This window comes from Prunus persica, chromosome G1, assembly GCF_000346465.2.
Source record: "Prunus persica cultivar Lovell chromosome G1, Prunus_persica_NCBIv2, whole genome shotgun sequence".
Taxonomy (NCBI): domain Eukaryota; kingdom Viridiplantae; phylum Streptophyta; class Magnoliopsida; order Rosales; family Rosaceae; genus Prunus; species Prunus persica.
This window is the reverse complement of record NC_034009.1, coordinates 25,155,983-25,176,625: the sequence shown is the minus strand read 5'-3', so window position 1 is coordinate 25,176,625 and position 20,643 is coordinate 25,155,983. Positions and strand designations below refer to the sequence as shown.

Below are 20,643 nucleotides of genomic sequence, written 5' to 3'. Positions count from 1 at the left end.
GGCACAAACTATAGTGCAAATTGGCACTTTTAAAGTAGGCCAGCTATCAAAATAATCTTTTTTCGGTATATATATATATATATATATATATATATATATATTTTTAAATCGTCAAACATTTCTACGATTACATTAATACAATCTTTTACAGGGCATATCCAAAATGATTTGTTTGACTTTATCGGCTTTTCCCACCCTCTCTGTTCTCTATATAAACTCTGCTCTTGGCATATAGTGTACTTGCCCTTATCCATCTCCTTCATCATTTGCCAACGCTCCATTATTTCTCACATATATATCTATCTTTCTACCAGCAGCTTAGCTTGCAACACTAAATCAACCATGCCTGCATTAGAAATTGAGGTGCTCTCAACAGAGACCGTCAAACCCTCCTCTCCAACCCCACCCCACCTCCGCCGCCACAACCTCTCCTTCATCGACCAACTCAACCCGCCAGTCTTCATGCCCATGGTCCTCTTCTTCCCTAAAGACCCCGACGCCACCGACTCCACATACATACAACAACGCTGCACAAGAATCAAACTAGCCTTATCCGAAACCCTAACCAAGTTCTACCCCTTAGCAGGACGCGTCAGGGAAAACCAATACATCGACTGCAACGATGAGGGTGCCCTCTACGCCGAAGCCAAAGCCAATGTCACCATCGCGGACGTCATCTCAAACCCTATCCCTAACGACTTCAACAAGTTCCTCCCATGCGAACTCGACTCCGCACACGAACTGGGCGTGTGCCTACAGGTCACGTCGTTCGTATGCGGCGGTATGAGCATCGCCATGGGTATGTCCCACAAGGCCGGAGACGCCTTGGCTTATTTCAGTTTTCTCAACAGCCTCGCCGCAGCCACGAGGGGCGAGGTCGACGCCGTACCCGCACCCGATTTTGTGTCCGACAAGTACTTCCCGCAAATGGACTTGTCCGGGTTTTACCACCCTACGAACGGGATGGTCAAAGACAACATTTCCACCAAACGTTTTGTGTTCGAGGCACCAGAAATTTCGACACTCAGGGAGAAATGCACCGGAGCCCAGAACGAACACGCTCGGCGTCCTACCCGTGTGGAGGCCTTATCGGCCTTCATATTGAGCCGATACGCAGCATCCTGCAACAACCCGAAGCAAATCGACAGATCTGATGATGTCCCGAAGACCTACATGGTGTCTCATGCGGTGAACTTGCGGACGAGAATGGATCCACCACTTCCGGAGTATACTTTCGGGAATTTGAGCCGAATGTCACAAGCGAGCCCACCAGTGCCCGTGGGCCCCAAAGACGGGTCGGTGTCCGACTCAACACTACAAGCCATAGTGAGCCACGTCAGAGAGGGGCTCAAGCAAGTCAACACGGAGTATGTAAAGAAATTGAAAGAAGGGCACCAGCACTTGAGTTTATTGAAAGAGCGCACCTCGCAAGTGAAACGAGGGGAGTTGGTGCCGTTTAGCTTCACGAGCCTTTGCAGGTTCCCGATGTACGACGCTGATTTTGGATGGGGGAAGGCTGTTTATATGGGGTCGGCCAGTTTGACGTTTAGAAACTTGGTGAGTTTCTTTGACACTCCAAGCGGCGATGGGGTGGAGGCGTGGGTTAATTTGAGGGAGGAAGACATGGAAATATTTGAAGCTGATGAGGAGTTTCTCAAATATGTTTCACCCAACCACAGTTGGAAGAAATCGGGGGTGAAAACTTTGATTTACTAGCTTTGGCATATAATATATAAAATTTGCTACCTTACAGTAATTTTCTTTGGTTAATTTTGTGTGTTATAAGTTTCCAAGTGTAAAAAAGTTTATTTCTATATTTTAAATCATGTGGTGTAATGTGTTTGGTGTTCATGATCAATTAATGTTGTGAAATAAGATGGAAGAATTAACTATTCTAATTGTTTTTTGTGTACCACCTTCTTGTGTTTTTTCAAATAGATAAAGACGTTAGATTGCATTTATAATTCAAATATAAATGTCGTCAGTTATAAGAGTTAGTATAAATATAGATAACTACACATGATTATTTCAAATACGGAGGCACAGTAATCACAGAGGGTTAATCCGAATGCATGCAAGGACTTCACTGGCAACATCAGAGGCACAAGTGTACCTCCACACATAGCCATAAATGACCAAAAGGAATTCCGACATAAAAGTCGCAAGCTTGCAAAAGTCAAGCATAGACCTCAACATACATAACTACAACTGCAAATTTCAATCTGTAAACTCTCACAAGTAAAAAGTTACAAGTAGAAACTACAAACACACAACAAATTCAAAAAGAATTAATACACTTATTATAAACAAAAATTAAAATACACGATATCTGCACAATAACCCAACAAAACCAACAAAGGCAGCTACATCGTCCCTAAGCAAATCAAAAGCCCGAATCCTATATCTGCAAAAAAAAACAAAAACAAAAACAAAAAGGAGAAGGAAGGTGAAGGGATGGGAAGGGAGGAGAGGGGAGGGGGATTTGTGCGTCGTCAAAGCAGAGAGGAGATGAGGAAGAGTGGAGAGGGGATGATGAAGAACAGTGACCTCCTCCTGAAGGTCTGTGCGGCTAGAGGTACACCAACTTGTTATAAAATCAATTAAAATATGAATATATATATATCATTTGTTTATTTGTCAAACATGGAATGATTGGCCAACTTGTGTCATATAGATGATGATATATTTTAGATTCTTTGAGCACTAGGACTTTGGACAGATTAGATATATAAGTTGACAATTGAACAGTTAATGGCCAACTCAAAGCGGCTAATTTAGGCCACGTCCTAGGTTTCATACCACACCAACAAGCTGCAATATAATTCCCCAGTTCGCCTCTCTATTTTATTTTGGCTACTGTTGCCTTCACCTCTTTCTTTGTTTTTTTTTTTTTTTTGGGTCAAAGTAGTAATTCATTGCAAACCCCACAAAAGGCCAAGGAACAGTACAAGGGGCCGATCAAAGAGCACCCGCAAGATAACGCAATATAAACGAAACGCAGGACCTGATCTAACTAAAACCCAAGCGCAGGCATAGCATGAAGATCAAGATCCTGACCAAACGGGAACTAAAAAGGCACAAGGCCAGCAAAAAAACAAAAATCACACGTAAAGGCGTAAAGCCCACAATGCAAAAAAATGCACAAAAAGCAGGTCGGCCACAAAAGACCTAAATAAAAACAAAGAAAACAAAACCGCCACCAGCAGCGAATCAAACGAAAGAGCCCATAAAAACATAGTCGATCTGAAATTCACCAACAATAACGAAATTGATCTCGTTCAAGCATCCATAAGAAAGCCGCGATAGCCCATCTCGAAATGAAGAACCAGAGAATCAGAACCAAGAGCAAGGAAGAAGGTGGTGCAACCAATGCCTTCACCTCATTCTCTGTCTTCGAGTTATCATTGGAAAGAATGTAGGGTTTTTCACCGTACAAGGTCAAAAACAAAACAAAAAAACTCACAGGAACTTCTCCAAATATATACCAAATATATATATAGAGTTTGTATAGCACATTACCAGTGTGTTTTCCTAACATAGGAAATATAATAACTTTTTATCTTTTGTCGAAACTTATTATTTTTCATTTGTCGCTAACATTTGCCGTTTATTGCTATTTTATTTTATTAAAAATAAAATAAAATTGAAGGAGGTAGTGAAGTCCTAGAGACGACCTTTTCATTTGTCATCATGCATATAAAATTTCAAATAAAAAAACGGAGTGTTGTCTTCGTCATGGCTAACAATGGAGCTGAAAATATTGACAGAATGAATACACATGTAGTATATACACATTATATGTAAGCGACAAATGTAAAGGAAGACACCGTCTAGAGACTAGATTATTTTCATGTGGGTCTCAGAATTAGATTATTGCAAAAGTCTGTTTGGGTGAATTAGATAAATGATAAAAGACCCAGTTTTAATGTTATTGGGTCATCATCACATATGTCACTTTGTATTTATAACATAACATAAATGAAAACGGGAACACTATAATACACTATATATAATTACACACCCTCTCTCTCTCTCACACACACAAAAGAGTAAGACTGGTTGATTACATTAGTAATTAACTATGCGATGAAGCCTTTGACCAAATATTCTAAAGACCAATACTTTAACTTTGTGTCAGTGTATACATTAAATCTATAACGCTTCAACAAGTATATATATATTATGCAATCCTAGTAAAAGCAAAGACTTGAATGCTAAGTTTAAACTTTTTTGGTGTATTTTCTACTATATCTTTCCGTACTACAATAATTCAATTGTTAAGTAATTTAATTAACAAATATCAATTTATTGGATAAAGATAGAACAAGTAAAGTATTAGACAATAAAAGAAAGGATGAAGGGGCAACACTGTCAGCTCATGTCACAGGACAAGTAGCTCCTCCATTGGCATTTGCAATACAACTTCGTCGGGGTTGGGTAGTATTCAGAAAATCATTAGGATCAAACTTCATATGATCAGTTGCACCAGAATTAATTATCCAGCTTGTGGAATTACTCTTATCCGAAGTATGGAATTCATAACCAATACCATTACTAGCCATATCGCGTTGTATTTGATCTTTGAGAGTAGCCCAATATTCGGGGTAACCATGCAATTTAAAACAAGTCTCACGAGTGTATCTCGGATCACCACATTATGCACAATCTTGTCATGTGTCCCGAAGTCATAATCTATGTAGTGAAAGATGCATAGGATACATGTTTAGTAGGAATCTGGATCGGGATCTGAGCCTGAGTCGGGGTTTGAGTCTGAGTCAAAATCAGGATCTGGGTCTGAATGATAGACAAATTCGGGGTCGGGGTCCTTATCGTAATCGAGGCCGGGGTCGTCAAAATAGGATCCTGATTCAGGATCGAGTTCGGGGTCATCAAAATAGGATCCTGATTCAGGATGAGGTGCGGGGTTGAGTCTACATTTATAGGAGCTGAGGCACCCGACCACTTAACTCATCTATGGTTGGTTGAGAAGGAGAGAAAGAGTCTGTGGTGCTACCTCCATGAGGGTTGAAAAATCATCAACCTCCATAGCTGCGGTAGGGGTTTTAAACTAAAGTCAGCAATTCCAAAATCACCGCTATGATACCATGCTAAAATATGAAATCTAATATGAGAATATTTGTTTGTGAGAATTTTCTGTATATTCTTGTAGGAGGTCATATTTATAATACCATGGAGCTTTAGTGGCTAAGTAAATAATAAATTCATATTTCTATTTAAAGTTCCATAACAATGGAGTTTTAGTCCTTTAAATAGAAATATGAATTTATTATTTACTTAAGCTCCATAATAAATAATAAATTCATATTCCTAGTGGCTCTTTATAATTTAATGCTGCTTTATTAATGATTATTTTAAACTTTTAATTAATGTTAACTATTTTATATATATATATATATATATATATATTTTTTTTTATAGATATGAACCAATTAAAAAAGAGTGATAGCATTTATGACTCCCTAAACTAGAGAGTATGATTTGAGTTAAAATTTTATAGACAGCTCCTAAAATAGTTTTTATATGTTTTTAGCTAAATTTTAACTAAAAAATAGAGAGCATGATTATAGATGCTCTTAATGGCCAACTCAAAGTGGCTAATATTAGGCCACATCCTAGGTTTCATTCCAGACTAATAAGCTGCAATATTATTCCCCAGTTTGCCTCTCTATTTTATTTTGGCTGTTGTTGCCTTAATCTCATTCTCTGTCTTCAGCTTATCATTGAAAAGAATGTAGGGTTTTTTTACCGTACAAGGCAAAAAAAGAAGAAGAAATCCATATAGCACATTACCAGTGTATTCGCTTCATACTCTATGAATTCATCAATACATATTAGTTTTCATAACATAGAAAAGATAATAAATTTTTATCTTTTGTCGAATTTTATTATTTTTCATTTGTCGTTTATTGTTATTTTCTTTTATATAAAAAAAATTAAAAAAAATTGAAGGAGTTAGTGGAGTCCTAGAGACGACCTTTTCATTTGTCACCATACATAAAAGTTTTCAAAGAAAAAACGGTGTGTTGTCTTGGTCAATGGCTAACAATGGAGCTGAAAATATAGACATGTAGTATACACATTATATGTAAGCGACAAATGTTAAGGAAGACACCGTCTAGATAGAGAGTAGATGGGTACCTTATCATTGTCATGTGGGTCTCAGAATTGGAAAATTGTGAAGGTCTGTCTGGGTCATTGCCTGCTCACATTTCTTTTGAAGTTTGTCGTACGCTTCGAGTCAGCGACCTTAAATGGATGAACAGTTCTAACAAAAGAAGAGAAGAAGAAAAAAAAAAAAATTATAAAAGACCCCGTTTTAATGCTGCTTGAAAGTTTAGATATTGGATTATTGGGTCATCACATATGTCACCTTGTATATGAGGACCAGCTCAATAGTAAATTCAATCCGATCGATTCCCCTAAACTCACTGCAATAATTAGTTATTTTTAAATTGAAACATACTTTGGATTGCTTGCTTGCACCATATATATATATATATATATATATATTGAGTTTCGATTGAGAGATCTTCTAAATAAGTTTATTTGAAAGGCATTTTTGTAGAGCCTATTATACATTGTATTTCATTAATCCAAATCATTTATTTTGTAAATATTCATTCAAAGATCACATCTCTGTAAAAAAATCACTTGAATCCAATATCATTTGACCACTTAATTAAATTATTGAAATATTAGTACTTTCTCGAAGCACCGTGTTCATTGATTTTGTAGGACACCATTACATGTCTAAACGGTTTCTGATTTGTCTAATTTTTTATAAGGATAATTTATGAATGAAGACCTAAAAAATAAATTGTTTGAATTATTGGAAAACAAATATCTGAATGTTATTATTATGTATTTTCTACTATATCCCTCCCTACTTCCCTCTTTATTTACAATGACATTTGCCAAAATAACTATGTATATGTACACTAATACACTATATATCTACACACTCTCTCTCACACAAACACAAAAGAGTAAGACTGGTTGATTACATTAGTAATTAACTATGCGATGAAGCCTTTGACCAAATATTCTAAAGACCAATATTTTAACTTTGTGTCAGTAGATACATTAAATCTATAACGCTTCAACAAGTATATATATTATGGAATCCTGGTAAAAGCAAAGACTTGACTGCTAAGTTTAAACTTTTTTGGTATCTTTTCTACTATATATTTTCCGTGCATTTCGCATGTAGGTATTGCTTATTTGGATTTGAACTTCGGAGTTCGCTTGCCGTTGCTTTCGTTACTACTGTCCTACCACTTACGTTTTGGTACTCATCTGGTTTTAATGCATTAATCCAGTTCTATCATCTAGATATCTCCTCACAAAATCGTGAGTATCTACATTTAGAAATTGTGTATTTCTCTGCCTTTATAATTTATTATGATCTTTTGTATAGTTTGGATGTATCGAAATGCACAAATTCTAAATGCAGAGACTCGAAATCCCTCATCACAATAGCAAAATCATAGATTATGTTAATAAATTATATATAAATAAATTTCTCTCATCTAGGTGGTTGGCTCTTTATAAGTACAGTAGTATTTGATATAAAGCTTTTTCTTTTATATTTTTAATCAACATACGAAAAATGTAGATTCAAATTTAAAATCTCTTCCAACAACAGATAGAGAAATACCACTAATTTAAAAGCGGGAAGAAAAATACTACTAATCTTATAGCTATATAGTTGATTCAGTACCGTGTTAGATATTTAATTATTGTTCGTGACATAAGAAAGATACTGCTTCACGCAAACCATAAATTGATCACATTCGCAAAGTGATGTTCATGATGGATATATACTGTCCATCAGACCTGACTTTTTAGTAGTTAGTTGGTGATAAAACCATTAACCACTAAATTGAATATGCTTCAATCAATCAGCCATAGCTGGCTAGAAATATCTTATCAATTTTCAAATGCTTTAAAAGAGATGGAAAATTTTCAACTGTGTTAATGTCAATCATGGGCCATGCATTTTCATAATGGTGGTGGATTCAATGATTCGAAAGTTAGATGGGCAAAATTCACATATTAAATTAATGATACGAATAAATTTTATTAATAAACATAAAAAGATATATAGGAGATGTAATAAGCTTTATTCTAAAATGCATTTTTATATATACCAACATTTTTTTGTATGTAGAAAGAATTTTTTTTTAAAATACCAACAAAAAATCAAACAAATTGTCATAGAGCATCTTAATAATATCAACAACAAATCAAACATCTCAACAAAATCTCCAAATTATAATTAATCCCTAATTAATTCCTAAAATACTCAATTTTAATTAAAACTATAATTATATATAGGATATGAGAGAGTGAGAAGAATTCTTTTTGTTGACAATGAGAATGAGAAGATGTTGGCCTCCCAAAAGAGAGAGAGAGAGAGAAAGAGAGAGAGAGAGAGAGAGAGAGAGAGTTGGGCTAGACTTATAAGATACGAAAGCATTTTTTGTTTAAAAAAAATTTGGGATGGGCGGTGACCCACTATGCCCTGTGCACATATCCATCCATTTAAGTTAACAATCTAAGCCATGAGATAAGTCCAATATTAGACATAAATGGGCTACCTAAACGTAAATTAATTCAAGTTTGAAAATATAGTATGGTCCATGCAAGTTTGCGTTAATTTAGGTTTGTGTTAGCTTAGATATAGTTGGTGATAAAACCATTGACAACTAAATTGAATGCTGCCTTAATCAATCAGCTAGAAGTATCTATCAATAACGCAAACCCTAATTTAAGTGCTTTAAAAGAGAGGGAAAATTTTCAAATGTGTTAACGTCAATTTAGGTGCATATATATATCTCCATGCAAGTTTTCAGAATGGATATGTGTCTAGACATTATTAATCCAAGCTTGAAAATATAGTTGGTTTACTAGGCATGTGATCTCTGTCAATCGTATTCGTACGTCATGCATGAACTCATACTAATTTATGTGTGTGTTTGCTCTCCAAATTTAACTAGCTAACATCAATTCTGAGGGATTGATAAAATTAAAAAAAACAAGGACTATCGGTGTTAATAATAATTAATTAGTAATTTAGAACATACTTAATTGCATATATACGTGCATAGGTGTGGTTCTTCCGAAGATCTTTGTCACCGCAAAGTTTGGTAAATTTTTTAAGAGAAATATAGGTATAACTGATTAATTAGTTTTAACAGTAAAGTTGTACACTAATTAATTGATGAATTTGGTAGAATGTAACGAAACATTAGCCTTGAAAAATACGGGGGGATATAGTTAGGGTGAGGTTGAAGGTTGTGGAGTCCCACATTGGAGATGGAAAATCTAATATAAGGACCGCTTAAGTATATTGGACCTCTTTAACCATTATCAATTGATTTTGAATTGAATGCTCGCATTCTAATTAACAAGATGAGACAAATGAAAATATGATTATGTCATCTTAAATCCATGTCGGCATGATGCCTAGCTCTACAAAAGTCATCACTAGTTCTGTGATCATATCTAGCAAGAACGTAATGTCTACACGTTTTAACTTTTAATTAGGTTTGAAATGCAATCAAATTCTTGCCAAAATAAAAAAATAAAAAAAATTGATCAATGCTATGGGACCTGATTTTCGAATTAATCAGGTTCAATACCACTTGTTAAAACGTGAATTATATGTTAAAGTTGAAATTTGATCTTCGCATTTGGAGGAAATCTTGGGCATAATAATTAGTCAAGAATTGTCAAATTAATCATTTTCAACTATGACTTGTGGAGGAAATCTTTTCCTATAAGAAATACAAGAAAAGATTTCCTCGTATGTTCTCCTCAAAAAGGAAAAACAGGTCTCATATCTATATTTCAATACATATACATTCTTTTTTTTTTAAAGGTCCTTTCTTATGGAGAGGAGCGGTAATATACTAAACTCTCACACATACTATACGAATGCTAGGATTCAAACTGATGACCTTGCCTGAGTGAATAAATACTCCAAACAACTACACTAGTGGGTCCTTTGCAATACATTTACACTCTTAATTGTACAATTTATGTGAAATGTCTCTTTCACTAGTGGGTCCTTTGCAATACATTTACACTCTTAATTGTCGAATTTATGTGAAATGTCTCTCTCTCTTTCTGAGGATTTGAACGTATGATATTTAAAGGGTGCTGATTTTTCCACTCCCCTTTTGTCCACTTACACTCCCTTTTTAAAAAAAAAAATACTTTTTACTATAACAAACAAGAAAGTATAAGTGAACAAAAGAAATAAAGTCACAGAACATACAATTTCCAAGAAGTAAACTTCAACATATTTACAGAGGGAAGAACGCTGTTGTTGATAGATTGGCTGCTTGGAGCCACGACAATGACATGGATTGCTGGTTTATTGAGGAAATTATGGATTGGTTTAGGCTTCTGTTGATGGATGACTCATTAGGGGTTACCAAGACTTGTATGATTAATATTGTTTAGTTGTTTGTTGTTTTTTGCTGGGGTTTTAAACCCCTTTTTTTATTATTAAAAAAAAATGAGAACATACAATTTTCAACCAAATAAAGTGTAATTGAACTAAAAAAACAAGTGAGAAAATCAATTTCCTAATTAAAAACCATATAAAAATCCCAGGAATCGAAAGAATAACGTCACCGTATTGTCATGCAAACATCATCAGCTAAGATGATTCAAGGAGAGGATATATAAGACATATTTTTATTATTCTCCACCTGAATCCTAAATTTTTGGGTCGTTGAATATAATATTTCTGGGTGACTTGGTCAATGAATATGGGCGCTAGCTCGAGGCTTGTAAGTTAGTGTTCAATTTCTTGCCAGTGGTCAATTATAATAACACTCGTAGGTTGACTGTATACGCAAAGAAAAGCTAAATCCGCATTGCTACATGTGTGTTCAATTATAATCTTCTTGTTTACAAAAATTAAGTACCGCCTTCGATTCGGCTTATGTTCTTTTCATTCTAGTGGCGAGAAAAGTGAACACGTACGTCCTCCATATTGCATGGATCACGTTATTTATTAAGATAAGATGTAGGCCAACTTAATTGGTACCATTGGAGGGAGCACACTATAAATATCGCAATCCCGAGCCACATTTGCACAACCACTTTCTTCAAACCATCCTTAATTCTCAATATTGTTATAGGATGATGAGGATCCAAGTTCTTGAGAGAGATTGCATTAAGCCTTCTTCACCAACCCCACCCCATCTCCGTAAACATGAACTTTCTTTTCTTGACCAAATCGCCACCCCAATTTTCATGCCTATGATTCTTTTCTACACCAACAATGTCAAAATATATTCTGATCGGGTTAAGCAATCCTTATCGGAGATCTTGACACAATATTATCCGCTAGCTGGACGTGTTATCGACGATGCCTACGTCGATTGCAACGACCAAGGTGTACATTATGTCCAAGCCCAAGTGAACTGCTTGCTATCTGACGTGATATCCCAACCCGACCCAAACCAACTCAACAAATTACTCCCGTATGACCTAGACAATGTGGGTGACTTGATTCTTGCTGTCCAAGTCAACATATTTGACTGTGGTGGCATGGCAATTGGAATTTGCATTTCTCACAAAATTGTCGATGCCTTCTCAGTCATCACGTTCCTAAACAGCTGGGCCTCAGTATCTCGGGGAAATTGTGATATCAAAAACAGTACAATTAGCCCCCCCCTTTTTGATGTGGCCACCCTCTTCCCACCCAGAAGCATATCTGGGTACAAACCAAGCACTGGGATCATCAGAGAAAACATTGTGACCAAAAGGTTTGTTTTTAGTGCTTCTATGGTTGCTTCTCTTAGGTCAAAGTACACAGAAAATAATTCGAATGATAGATACCCGACCCGCATTGAGGCCCTGTCATCTTTTATATGGGCCCGGTTTATAGCTTCCACCCAAGGAGAACCCAACCCGAAAAAAATTTACAAAGTGCTTCACGCCGTCAACTTACGGACCAGGATGGACCCACCACTCCCCGAGTATCATATTGGAAACGTGAGCCGGTTTGCGATTGCGACGCTGTCGTTTGACGGGAGCAAGGACACGTGTTATGGGCTGGTTGGCCAGATGAGAGAAGCCTTGAAGACGATCGACAGTGATTACCTGAGTACGATGAGAGATGGCGACACACACTTGAGCTTTTTGAAGCAGCGAGTAGCAGAGTTTCTGAAAGGTGAAGTGGTGTCGTTGAACTTTACTAGCTTGTGCAGGTTCCCGCTTTATGAAACGGACTTTGGGTGGGGAAAGCCCGTGTGGGTCGGGTCGGCTAGCCTCCCTTTTAAGAATTTGGTTGTCTTCATGGATACCGCGTCCGGTGGTGGGATTGAAGCATGGGTTAATTTGAAGGAGGAAGACATGGCCAAGTTCCAAGAGGATGAGCAGCTGCTGGCGTGTACTTATCAAGCCCAAGATGCTAAGATTTAGTCCCTGGTAGAAATTGTTGGATTAGTGTGCTTGGATTTGTATTTTATGTTTTATTTATTATTTAGAACTTCTTGTTGTATAATCCTATAAGCTTTGGATTGAATAAAGTTGTTCATGAAGGAAAAAATCTGATGTGACACAGTAAAATTAGGGATATTTAGTCATTTACCCATTCTTAACATTAGTAATGATATAGATAAATCTTACATAATTTAATTTTTATATACAAACAAAAAAAAAACCCAAAAAATCACAGTTCACCCTATTGAATTTAATTTTGATTATTAAATTACTTTAATGTCCTATTAAGTGTTGGTTTTTTTTTTAATGAGGTTTTGGGGTTGAGTTTGTTTTAAGAAATCAATGATAGTTTGTAATTTATAAGAAGTTAAAAAGCCTCTTTGGTATGTTGTAAATAGAATATGAGTGTGTTTTTAAAGTCCATTTCACATAAGTTTTCTTATATATATATATAATTTGGCCCCTTATATCGGGCATAATAGTGAATCTCCCATAAAATTATGAAAGATTAAATTATTTTCTTTTGTCTTTGTATTTTACATTTAATTTCAAATTCCACAATCGAGAAATAAAAAATGAGTGAACATTTAGATCAACCGTGAATGATACGTACGTACGAAAGAGTTGTTACAATTGTAATGAACATTTATTTACAAGCCCTAAACAACAAACCTAATATATTGTATTCATGACTCCACAAATCATACAAATTAAAACCATGATATTTCATTGACAGAACCACGCATAATCAAACAATATTTCACCCTTTGACATTCTCTCGGTATGATATTATGGTTGAACAACTTCTTTTTTTCTGGTCGACCTACACTCTTGAGTATGAAACAGAATCACATAATCAACAATTCGAATTTGTCTTTACTTCACATCTCTCTCTCTCTCTCTCTCTCTCTCTCTCTCTCTCTCTCTCTCTATATATATATATATATATATATATATTATATAGGCGTTGATACATGTAGAACCACACCATCAACATTAACAAACACAACCTTTCTCTTACTAATTAACGCTATCGAGTTGATTAATTAGGATATGGGAAGAATAATGAAGGTTGAAGTTGAGGTGATCTCCAAGGAAATTAGCAAACAATCTTCTCCAACCCCTGACTAGAAGGGCGGAGCCACATGTAGGCCTGTCATAACCAAGGACCCCCCAAACTCCATGAAAACTCAATTTTTCTTATGCATCAACTACAATATTAGTTAAAATATAGCTCTATATAATCTTGCATTTATGCTACTGGCCCCCCTACATATTAGCTTCTAGCTCCGCCACTGCCTGACCATCTTTGCCACTACCAATTCTCCTTTCCTTGATCCAATAGCTCCCTAAGTTTACAACCCTTTGCTCCTCTTCTATGAACATAATGCCAAGACACAATTCAACATCACTGAAATATCCAACCACCTCAAGAACTCGTTATTGTAGGTCTTAAACCTTTAGCTGGACGCATCGTGCACAACCAGTTCATACATTGCAACGACAAGGGCATCCCTGTCGTCGAAGCTTGAGTACTAGATTGCACACTCTTTGATGTTCTCAACAACCATATCCATAGTGAGCTCAACAAGTTCATGCTCTTCGAACTTGATGATATTACCAGTTTATTGCCCTTAAGGATCCAACTCAACATATTTCAATGTGGAGGCTTTGCAATTGGTTAATGCATTTCCTATAAGATTGCTTATGGGTTGTCATATTTCATGTTCAGCAAAATTTGGGCAGCCATTGCTTGTGGATATAAAGCCAACGTAAACCCTCCGGACTTTATTTCATCCACACTCTTCCCACCAAAGGACTTTAATATTGAATAGGATGGCGGAGTTGGCATCACAAAGGACAAGGTAATAAAGAGGTTTGTGGTTGATGCCTCTCAAATATAGAGAACCTTCAAGAAATATATGAACATGTTGGTCCTTTTTTTCCGTCCGCGGGGGTTTGTTCTGCTCGGAGGAACGGAGAGGCTTGCTGGATCAACACCAATGCCCCGATTGGATGTGTCTCTTGGCTCGCAGAGAGGACTTCTTCAATCTCTGAACAAAATTGAAAGTTCAATCAGTCTGCCAAAAGTGAGCGGGCTTGATCGAGGCCCTGTCTCTAAATTCTTCCCGACGTTGATTTGTGGTGTTGTGTAGGCATGCTACTATTGGGTATATGACCAGCCCAATATATCTGGTATGGATGGTTGTGAATGATTGATTTTGACGGAGTTCGTGCATCTTTTACTGGACTTCTTCTCAAGCCATTGTGCTCCAAAGAGGGGTTAGTAAGAAGACTTCAATATTCTTTCCTTCGCGAGTGTCAATCTGACAAGCATGAGCAGTACTTGAACAGGTAAGAGAGACAGAGACCAAGATCGTGGTTAGTAAGACCCTATCCGGGTTTTATCAACCAGTTTCAATATCTGTATCATCCTAGGGCGGGATTAATAGTTAACTCGGGCCCAATGGTATAATTCGACTCCAACTCAACTTCCTATCCCTCCTATCGTTACTGTTTTATTCGGGCCCTAGTTCCTTCTCAGGCCTGAACATTGGTTCTTTGGACTTTTATAAAGGAACGAATGCGGGAATTTAATTTTATGTGCTAAAATAATCTATAATTCGTTTTAGGTAATTAGATGAATTTATTTAAGATGATTTTCTGCAACTCATACTCGATCTAAGTGTAAACGAGACTGAATAACAGAACCTTCTTCAATTAAACCCATCAATCATCCTTAAATTCAAATTACAAAGCAAGGAAAGAGAGACTGGAGATTTCTCAATACAGTTAAGTGATTATATGAATTGAAACAAATTACTTTTAAAAGAAAATCATACCATGAATATGGCAGAGCAACGAGAGATAAACGCAGGAGCTGTCGACTGGTTATCTAAAGAAAGTAGGCAGATTGTTATCTTTGAGAGTTGTCAAGTGTTTTCTGAGACGTTTGCGTCTGATTTTGGAGAGAGAGTCCCCTTCTTATGAAGTAGAACCTCTTTATTTATAGAGATGAAAGGAGCTCGTAATGATGGAAACTGCGAAAAGACCTTTGGCTTGTGGTTCAAGATCAGCTGTTGGTTTGTTGGTCTTAACCGGTTCATAGAGGGAATGATGGAGGGCTTCTGGCAGGAACCGTCAGTTTTCTTTGTGAAGCTCTCTTGATTTGACCCCTTTGTACTTGAAGACCTGGCTGGCAATTTGCTCATTCTCTGGTTTTGGTGGCTTCTGTACGGCTTGTTTTCTTGCTGGGAGAGAAGAAGGTCAAGTCGTCATTAATGGTGATAATCACCTTTATCGTCGTTGTTTGTTTCTGAAAATAGGACGTATAAATTTTGTAATACGACTCTCATATATTTGTAACCGACGTTGTTTAGTTTTTCAACGTCTACTCTATTAACATATACGTCGTAAATAATGACACTGACAACTATTTCCACGTCATCTTTTATCGAAAAATCGAAGTGGAAAATTAATTTTACGACGGTTGTTTTTATATATGCGACGTAGTAGGTATAAATAACGTCGTCTTCTAATGTATTTAAAGACGTCATATTTTTTATTGTCGTGAAAATTATATTTAACGTCGTCGTATTTGTATTTTCGTCGTTGTATGTCTATCTTGCGGCCTTGTTCTGTTAATATGTGTCATATTTTTCCTTTTTAACGACGGTTTTTTTAGAGAGTTGGTCGTCTATTATCATCCTCGATTGCTTTTTTTAGATCTTTTTGCAGTACAAAGACGTCGTTTTGTATTTGTTGATGACGTTGTATATGTTAACAACGACGGTTATTTAGCGTCGTGGTTTATGAGGGAAAAGATGACGGTGGATTCCACGACCATTGAAAAATCCAATACACGACGGTGATTTACCGTCGTCTTTTTGCTTTTTTGTAGTTGTGCGTGGGCCTAGAAAACATGTTTATCCATTTTTAACCTTTAGTGCGAGACAATGATCTGATCCTTGACAATTTGGGCCTTCTTATTGATTCATTCAAAAAAGCGCGTTAGGAAAAAGATGACCCATTAAGAGAAGATAAGTGTTAATGGGCCTGCTTTTCTTCTTTAAAATATTCTTTTAACCCGTTAGACCATTTTTTGTCCATTTACTAAAACTGGGTACAAACAGAACACAACATATACTTGAAGAAACGCCCAACACGGGTTGAAACCTTATGTATGAAGTCGGTTTGTGGCTGCTACAAAGGATTATACCAAGAATAAGTTGTATAGGGTGATCCATGTTGTGGACTTGAGTCAGAGGTTTGATCTGCCTCAAAGTTCATTTGGGAATCTTTTTTGTTTCGCCATGACAGCTCCATTGCGAATTCCAAGTAGTGATGGTGGCAATGAAGAATGTGGTCACGGTGTGGTGATCTCGGTGGTACGAGAAGCAATAGATTTTTTATTGCCACGTGTTCGTATTTATTATAAAATTGACATCTCAAATTTCAGATCAGATTCTCAGTTATCACGTGTCGATATTTATTATAAAATTTGATTTCAGATAATATTTTCACCCTCTAAAATTGCGCCACGTGTCATCTTTATCTTCTAAATCCCTCTATGAACCACAGCCTCAACTCAGACATCTCATACCATATCTTCTCTATCCTTTCATTTCTCAGATTTTAGAAAACACATTCTACTTTCAATATCTTACACGAGGAGGTTATTGGAGAGGCAAGAGAGAGAAAATGAAGAAAGCAGGTGCAAACAAGCTGAAGAAGAAAGGGAGGAGGTAAAAGATGGTGATCAAGTTGCCATGGTAGTGGGTATGCTCCATCAATCAAGCAATGGCCATCGTGGTGCACAAGTCGGTCATGGCCAGAACGTGGACAGACATAGGCATTCTCGGGGTAAGAATCTCTTGGAAGATTACTTTATCCCAAATTCGTTGTACTGTAGTTTTGATTTTTGAGGGCGATATAGAATGCAGCCCCATTTGTTCAATACAATCATGCATTTGTTTGCAATTACGACGCATACTTCGTTCAGAAGTATGATGCTACTAGGGTTTGGATCTTCTTCTAGAGCAAAAACTTACAGCTTCTTTATGGATGCTAGCGTTTAGCGCATCTGCAGACTAGGTGAATAAGATTGCTAGGATGAGGAAATCCATTATCCTAAAGAGCTTGGTTAGATTATGTGATGCAATCGAACCTCTCTACACGAGGGATTACCTTCGCAAGCCTACACATAGGGACCTCCAAAGGCTTCTACAAAAATCCAAGGCTCGAGGTTTCCTAGTTATAATTGGAAGCATCGACTGCATGCACAAGTAGATTATGGGAATAAGAATGGCAAAAAAAGTATCATTCTGGAAGCTATTGCATAATTCGATACTTGAGTTTGGCATGTCTTTTTCGAGTTATGGTATCTCAAAACGAATTTAACGTGCTCGGTTAATCTCCGCTGTTCAACGATATGTTGAGAGGTCAAGCGCCTCAGATCACGTATGAAATCAACAATACATCTACTTAGGTGAGTACTACCTAGCAGACGGAATTTACCCGAGGTGGACGACATTCGTCAAAACAATTCCGCATCCCCAATCTGGGAAGGAAAAATACTTTGCTGCCTATCAAGAGGGTTATAAGAAAGATGTGGAAATGTGTTTTGGTATTCTCCAAGATCAGTGGACAATTATTATGGGGGATGCTTATATGTTTGATGAAGAGATGCTTTGGAGCATTATGTTGACGTGCATCATTTTCCATAATATGATTGTGGAGGATGAGTATGATTATTATGAACCAGAGGTGTTTGAACCCGATCCCATGAACATGGCATTGACATTAATTTATGAACCGCCCGTGGGAGCAAATGGACAACCATTGCATTATGAACTATTGATTAGGGACATTCGTTACAACAACCGTATGATTGACCGTTATATTGAAACGAAATCTTCTTATGTTCACGAATGACGTCAAGTTGACTTGATGGAACACTTAAGGAGCTGAGAAGTCAAGTTTAATGCTTAGTTTTGAATTATGCTTTGTTCGTGTTTTATTTTGAATTATGCTTTGGTTGTGTTTTGTAATGAATTATGCTTTATTTTGATGTATGCAATGTTTGAAATAAATAGCTATATTATTGAATGCTTTCTTTATTCAATAAAAGAAAAGAAATACAACTAAGAAATACAACTAATTAAATAAAAGACAAGCAATACAACTAATTAATAAATGGCAACTCTATCAATCCAACCTAATGGTTTTCATCATTTAACCAATCCGTGTTGCTAGGTCTATCGTCACATAAAAGCATTATTCTCATTACATCCATTCATTCTAGCTTCTAAAATGACTTTGTTTCAGGGGACATATGGCTCGTATACATGACCATGGTTTCCTGATCCTTCTTGTACATGTCTTGTTTGTGTGCATACTCCCTTTCTCTTGCAAATTCTTCATCTCTTGCCTTGTCATCCGCATCTTTTTTCATGTCTCTCTCAATTTTCATTGTGCCCTTGAGAGCAATTTTCTCCAAAAAATTTGCACCATCATTGGTTGAATTACTCCCTATCTTGGCCTTTGCTACATTTCTCCCAATAAGCCTCGGCTCCCTTTGGATTGGTGAGTCTTGATTCATTGGGGACTCCAACGGCGAATTTGATGTCGGTGAATTGTGGAGCGGTGTCTCATTCAACACAATGGTTGGACCCGTGAAAATAATTTTGAATCTTATTAAATAATTTTTCATAACCTTCCAACATTGGTGATTGTTGAAAGATTTTTAACCTTGGGCAATGGCACTGAACCACATTTGTGCTTGCATAATCTATAAATAAATAAAAAAGGAAATGCAAGAAAATTTCAAAAAATAGGACATTAAATTTAATAAAATGGCAATTACAAATAATTTGCCTCGTTGCCAAGATTTTCGCAGCTTCAAACGTTGTCCTTCGCTTTTGCCAACGCATCTCTCTATTTCCCTAACTATTTATTCAAAAAATTTTACCTATTAGCCAATGCCATTTTCGTAAGAATCGAAATCGATCTTTCACAAAATTCGGCATGAATTTTTCTCCACATATGAGAGAACTTCATCCCATTGCCCGTGATCGGGCAATGGCCAACTTGGACCCTACATTCACACAACAAAACATCTTCCATGGTTGTCCATGACCCTCCAGCTTCTATAGAAGAGGCCATTTATATTTTTACACAAATGAAATTTAGTAGTGGAAAATTTGGTGTGGAAAGTGAATAATATTGGAAGGAGAAGAATTTGTATGAAGATTTGGTGTGGAAAGTGAAGAATATTAGTAGGTATGTATAGAAAAAAAAAATCAGAATTTTTTGGTATTTAAAATGTTTTTTTTCAGTTTTATTTATTAATTTATTTTACACAAAAATTAGTAGCCATTGGATTGGACACACCAGGACGTGCCACATGGCTTGTAGCCGTTGGCAGAAAGCAGGGTTGACTCTAGGTTGGCGTTAGCGCACGAGATTTTGAATTTTTTTTTATTGTTGGCACGTAGTGTACCGAAAAAATTTCAAACTCATGCTCTAACGCCAAGCTGCTAGCGCCAGCGTTTATGTCATTCCTAACTCCTGTTTGTGCTAGCCTGCTCCGTTGGAATTGCTCTAAGTAGCAAATGATCTCATTCCCAACTCGTCTATGTAAAAATTGTGATTTTTATATAATATTCAAAGCCCAAATTGTTCTTGAAGCCCAATTGGCTTCCACTTAGCCCACTTCCATTTACTAAGTGTTGGACTTCCACACTTATAAAGACCTCACTCTTTCTACTTTCTACCAATGTGGGACAAATGTTCTTGAATTTCATTCAAACTTTCAACAATCCTCTCTGTGCAAAGCATTGCGGCCACTTCAAGTACCTTCTCTCTCTATCTCTTTCTCTATCTTTTCGAGCTTCTACTCCAATTGAAACCTTCTTCTGTTCGCAATGGCGGAGGTATATAAGGGCCTGAAGGGGTCTGGCCCCCTCCTCCTCACCCCCCCCCGCAAATAATTAGCCTTCTAGATGGTTTTCAGTATAATTATATCAGATAGTAATATTTGATTCAGGTTGCATCGGGGATTGATTAAGTGAAATACCATAGTTCCTGGAGATTTGAAATGAAATTTGGTTACTTGTATTTACTAAGTGGATCGAATGTCGCGCTATTTGGGCTTTT

General features: G+C 36.7%; 3 protein-coding genes and 1 pseudogene across 3 annotated transcripts in view; all 4 read left to right on the top strand.

Annotated features, from left to right (window-relative positions):
• Positions 228–1,912, top strand: LOC18790787 (vinorine synthase). Its single transcript, XM_007227079.2, has one exon. It carries the CDS (start codon positions 343–345, stop codon positions 1,714–1,716), a length of 1,374 nt encoding a protein of 457 aa, XP_007227141.1. The 5' UTR covers positions 228–342; the 3' UTR covers positions 1,717–1,912.
• On the top strand, positions 11,088–12,592 carry LOC109948145 (vinorine synthase-like). The gene has a single exon (XM_020560098.1). It carries the CDS (start codon positions 11,179–11,181, stop codon positions 12,463–12,465), a length of 1,287 nt encoding a protein of 428 aa, XP_020415687.1. The 5' UTR covers positions 11,088–11,178; the 3' UTR covers positions 12,466–12,592.
• LOC109946891 lies at positions 13,552–18,420 on the top strand (annotated as a pseudogene).
• Positions 20,412–20,643, top strand: part of LOC18793132 — a 4,679-nt gene continuing 4,447 nt past the window's right edge. The window contains exon 1 of the mRNA XM_020556049.1: positions 20,412–20,420. Coding sequence (XP_020411638.1) covers positions 20,412–20,420 — 9 coding nt within the window. The remainder of the gene's footprint in view (positions 20,421–20,643) is intronic.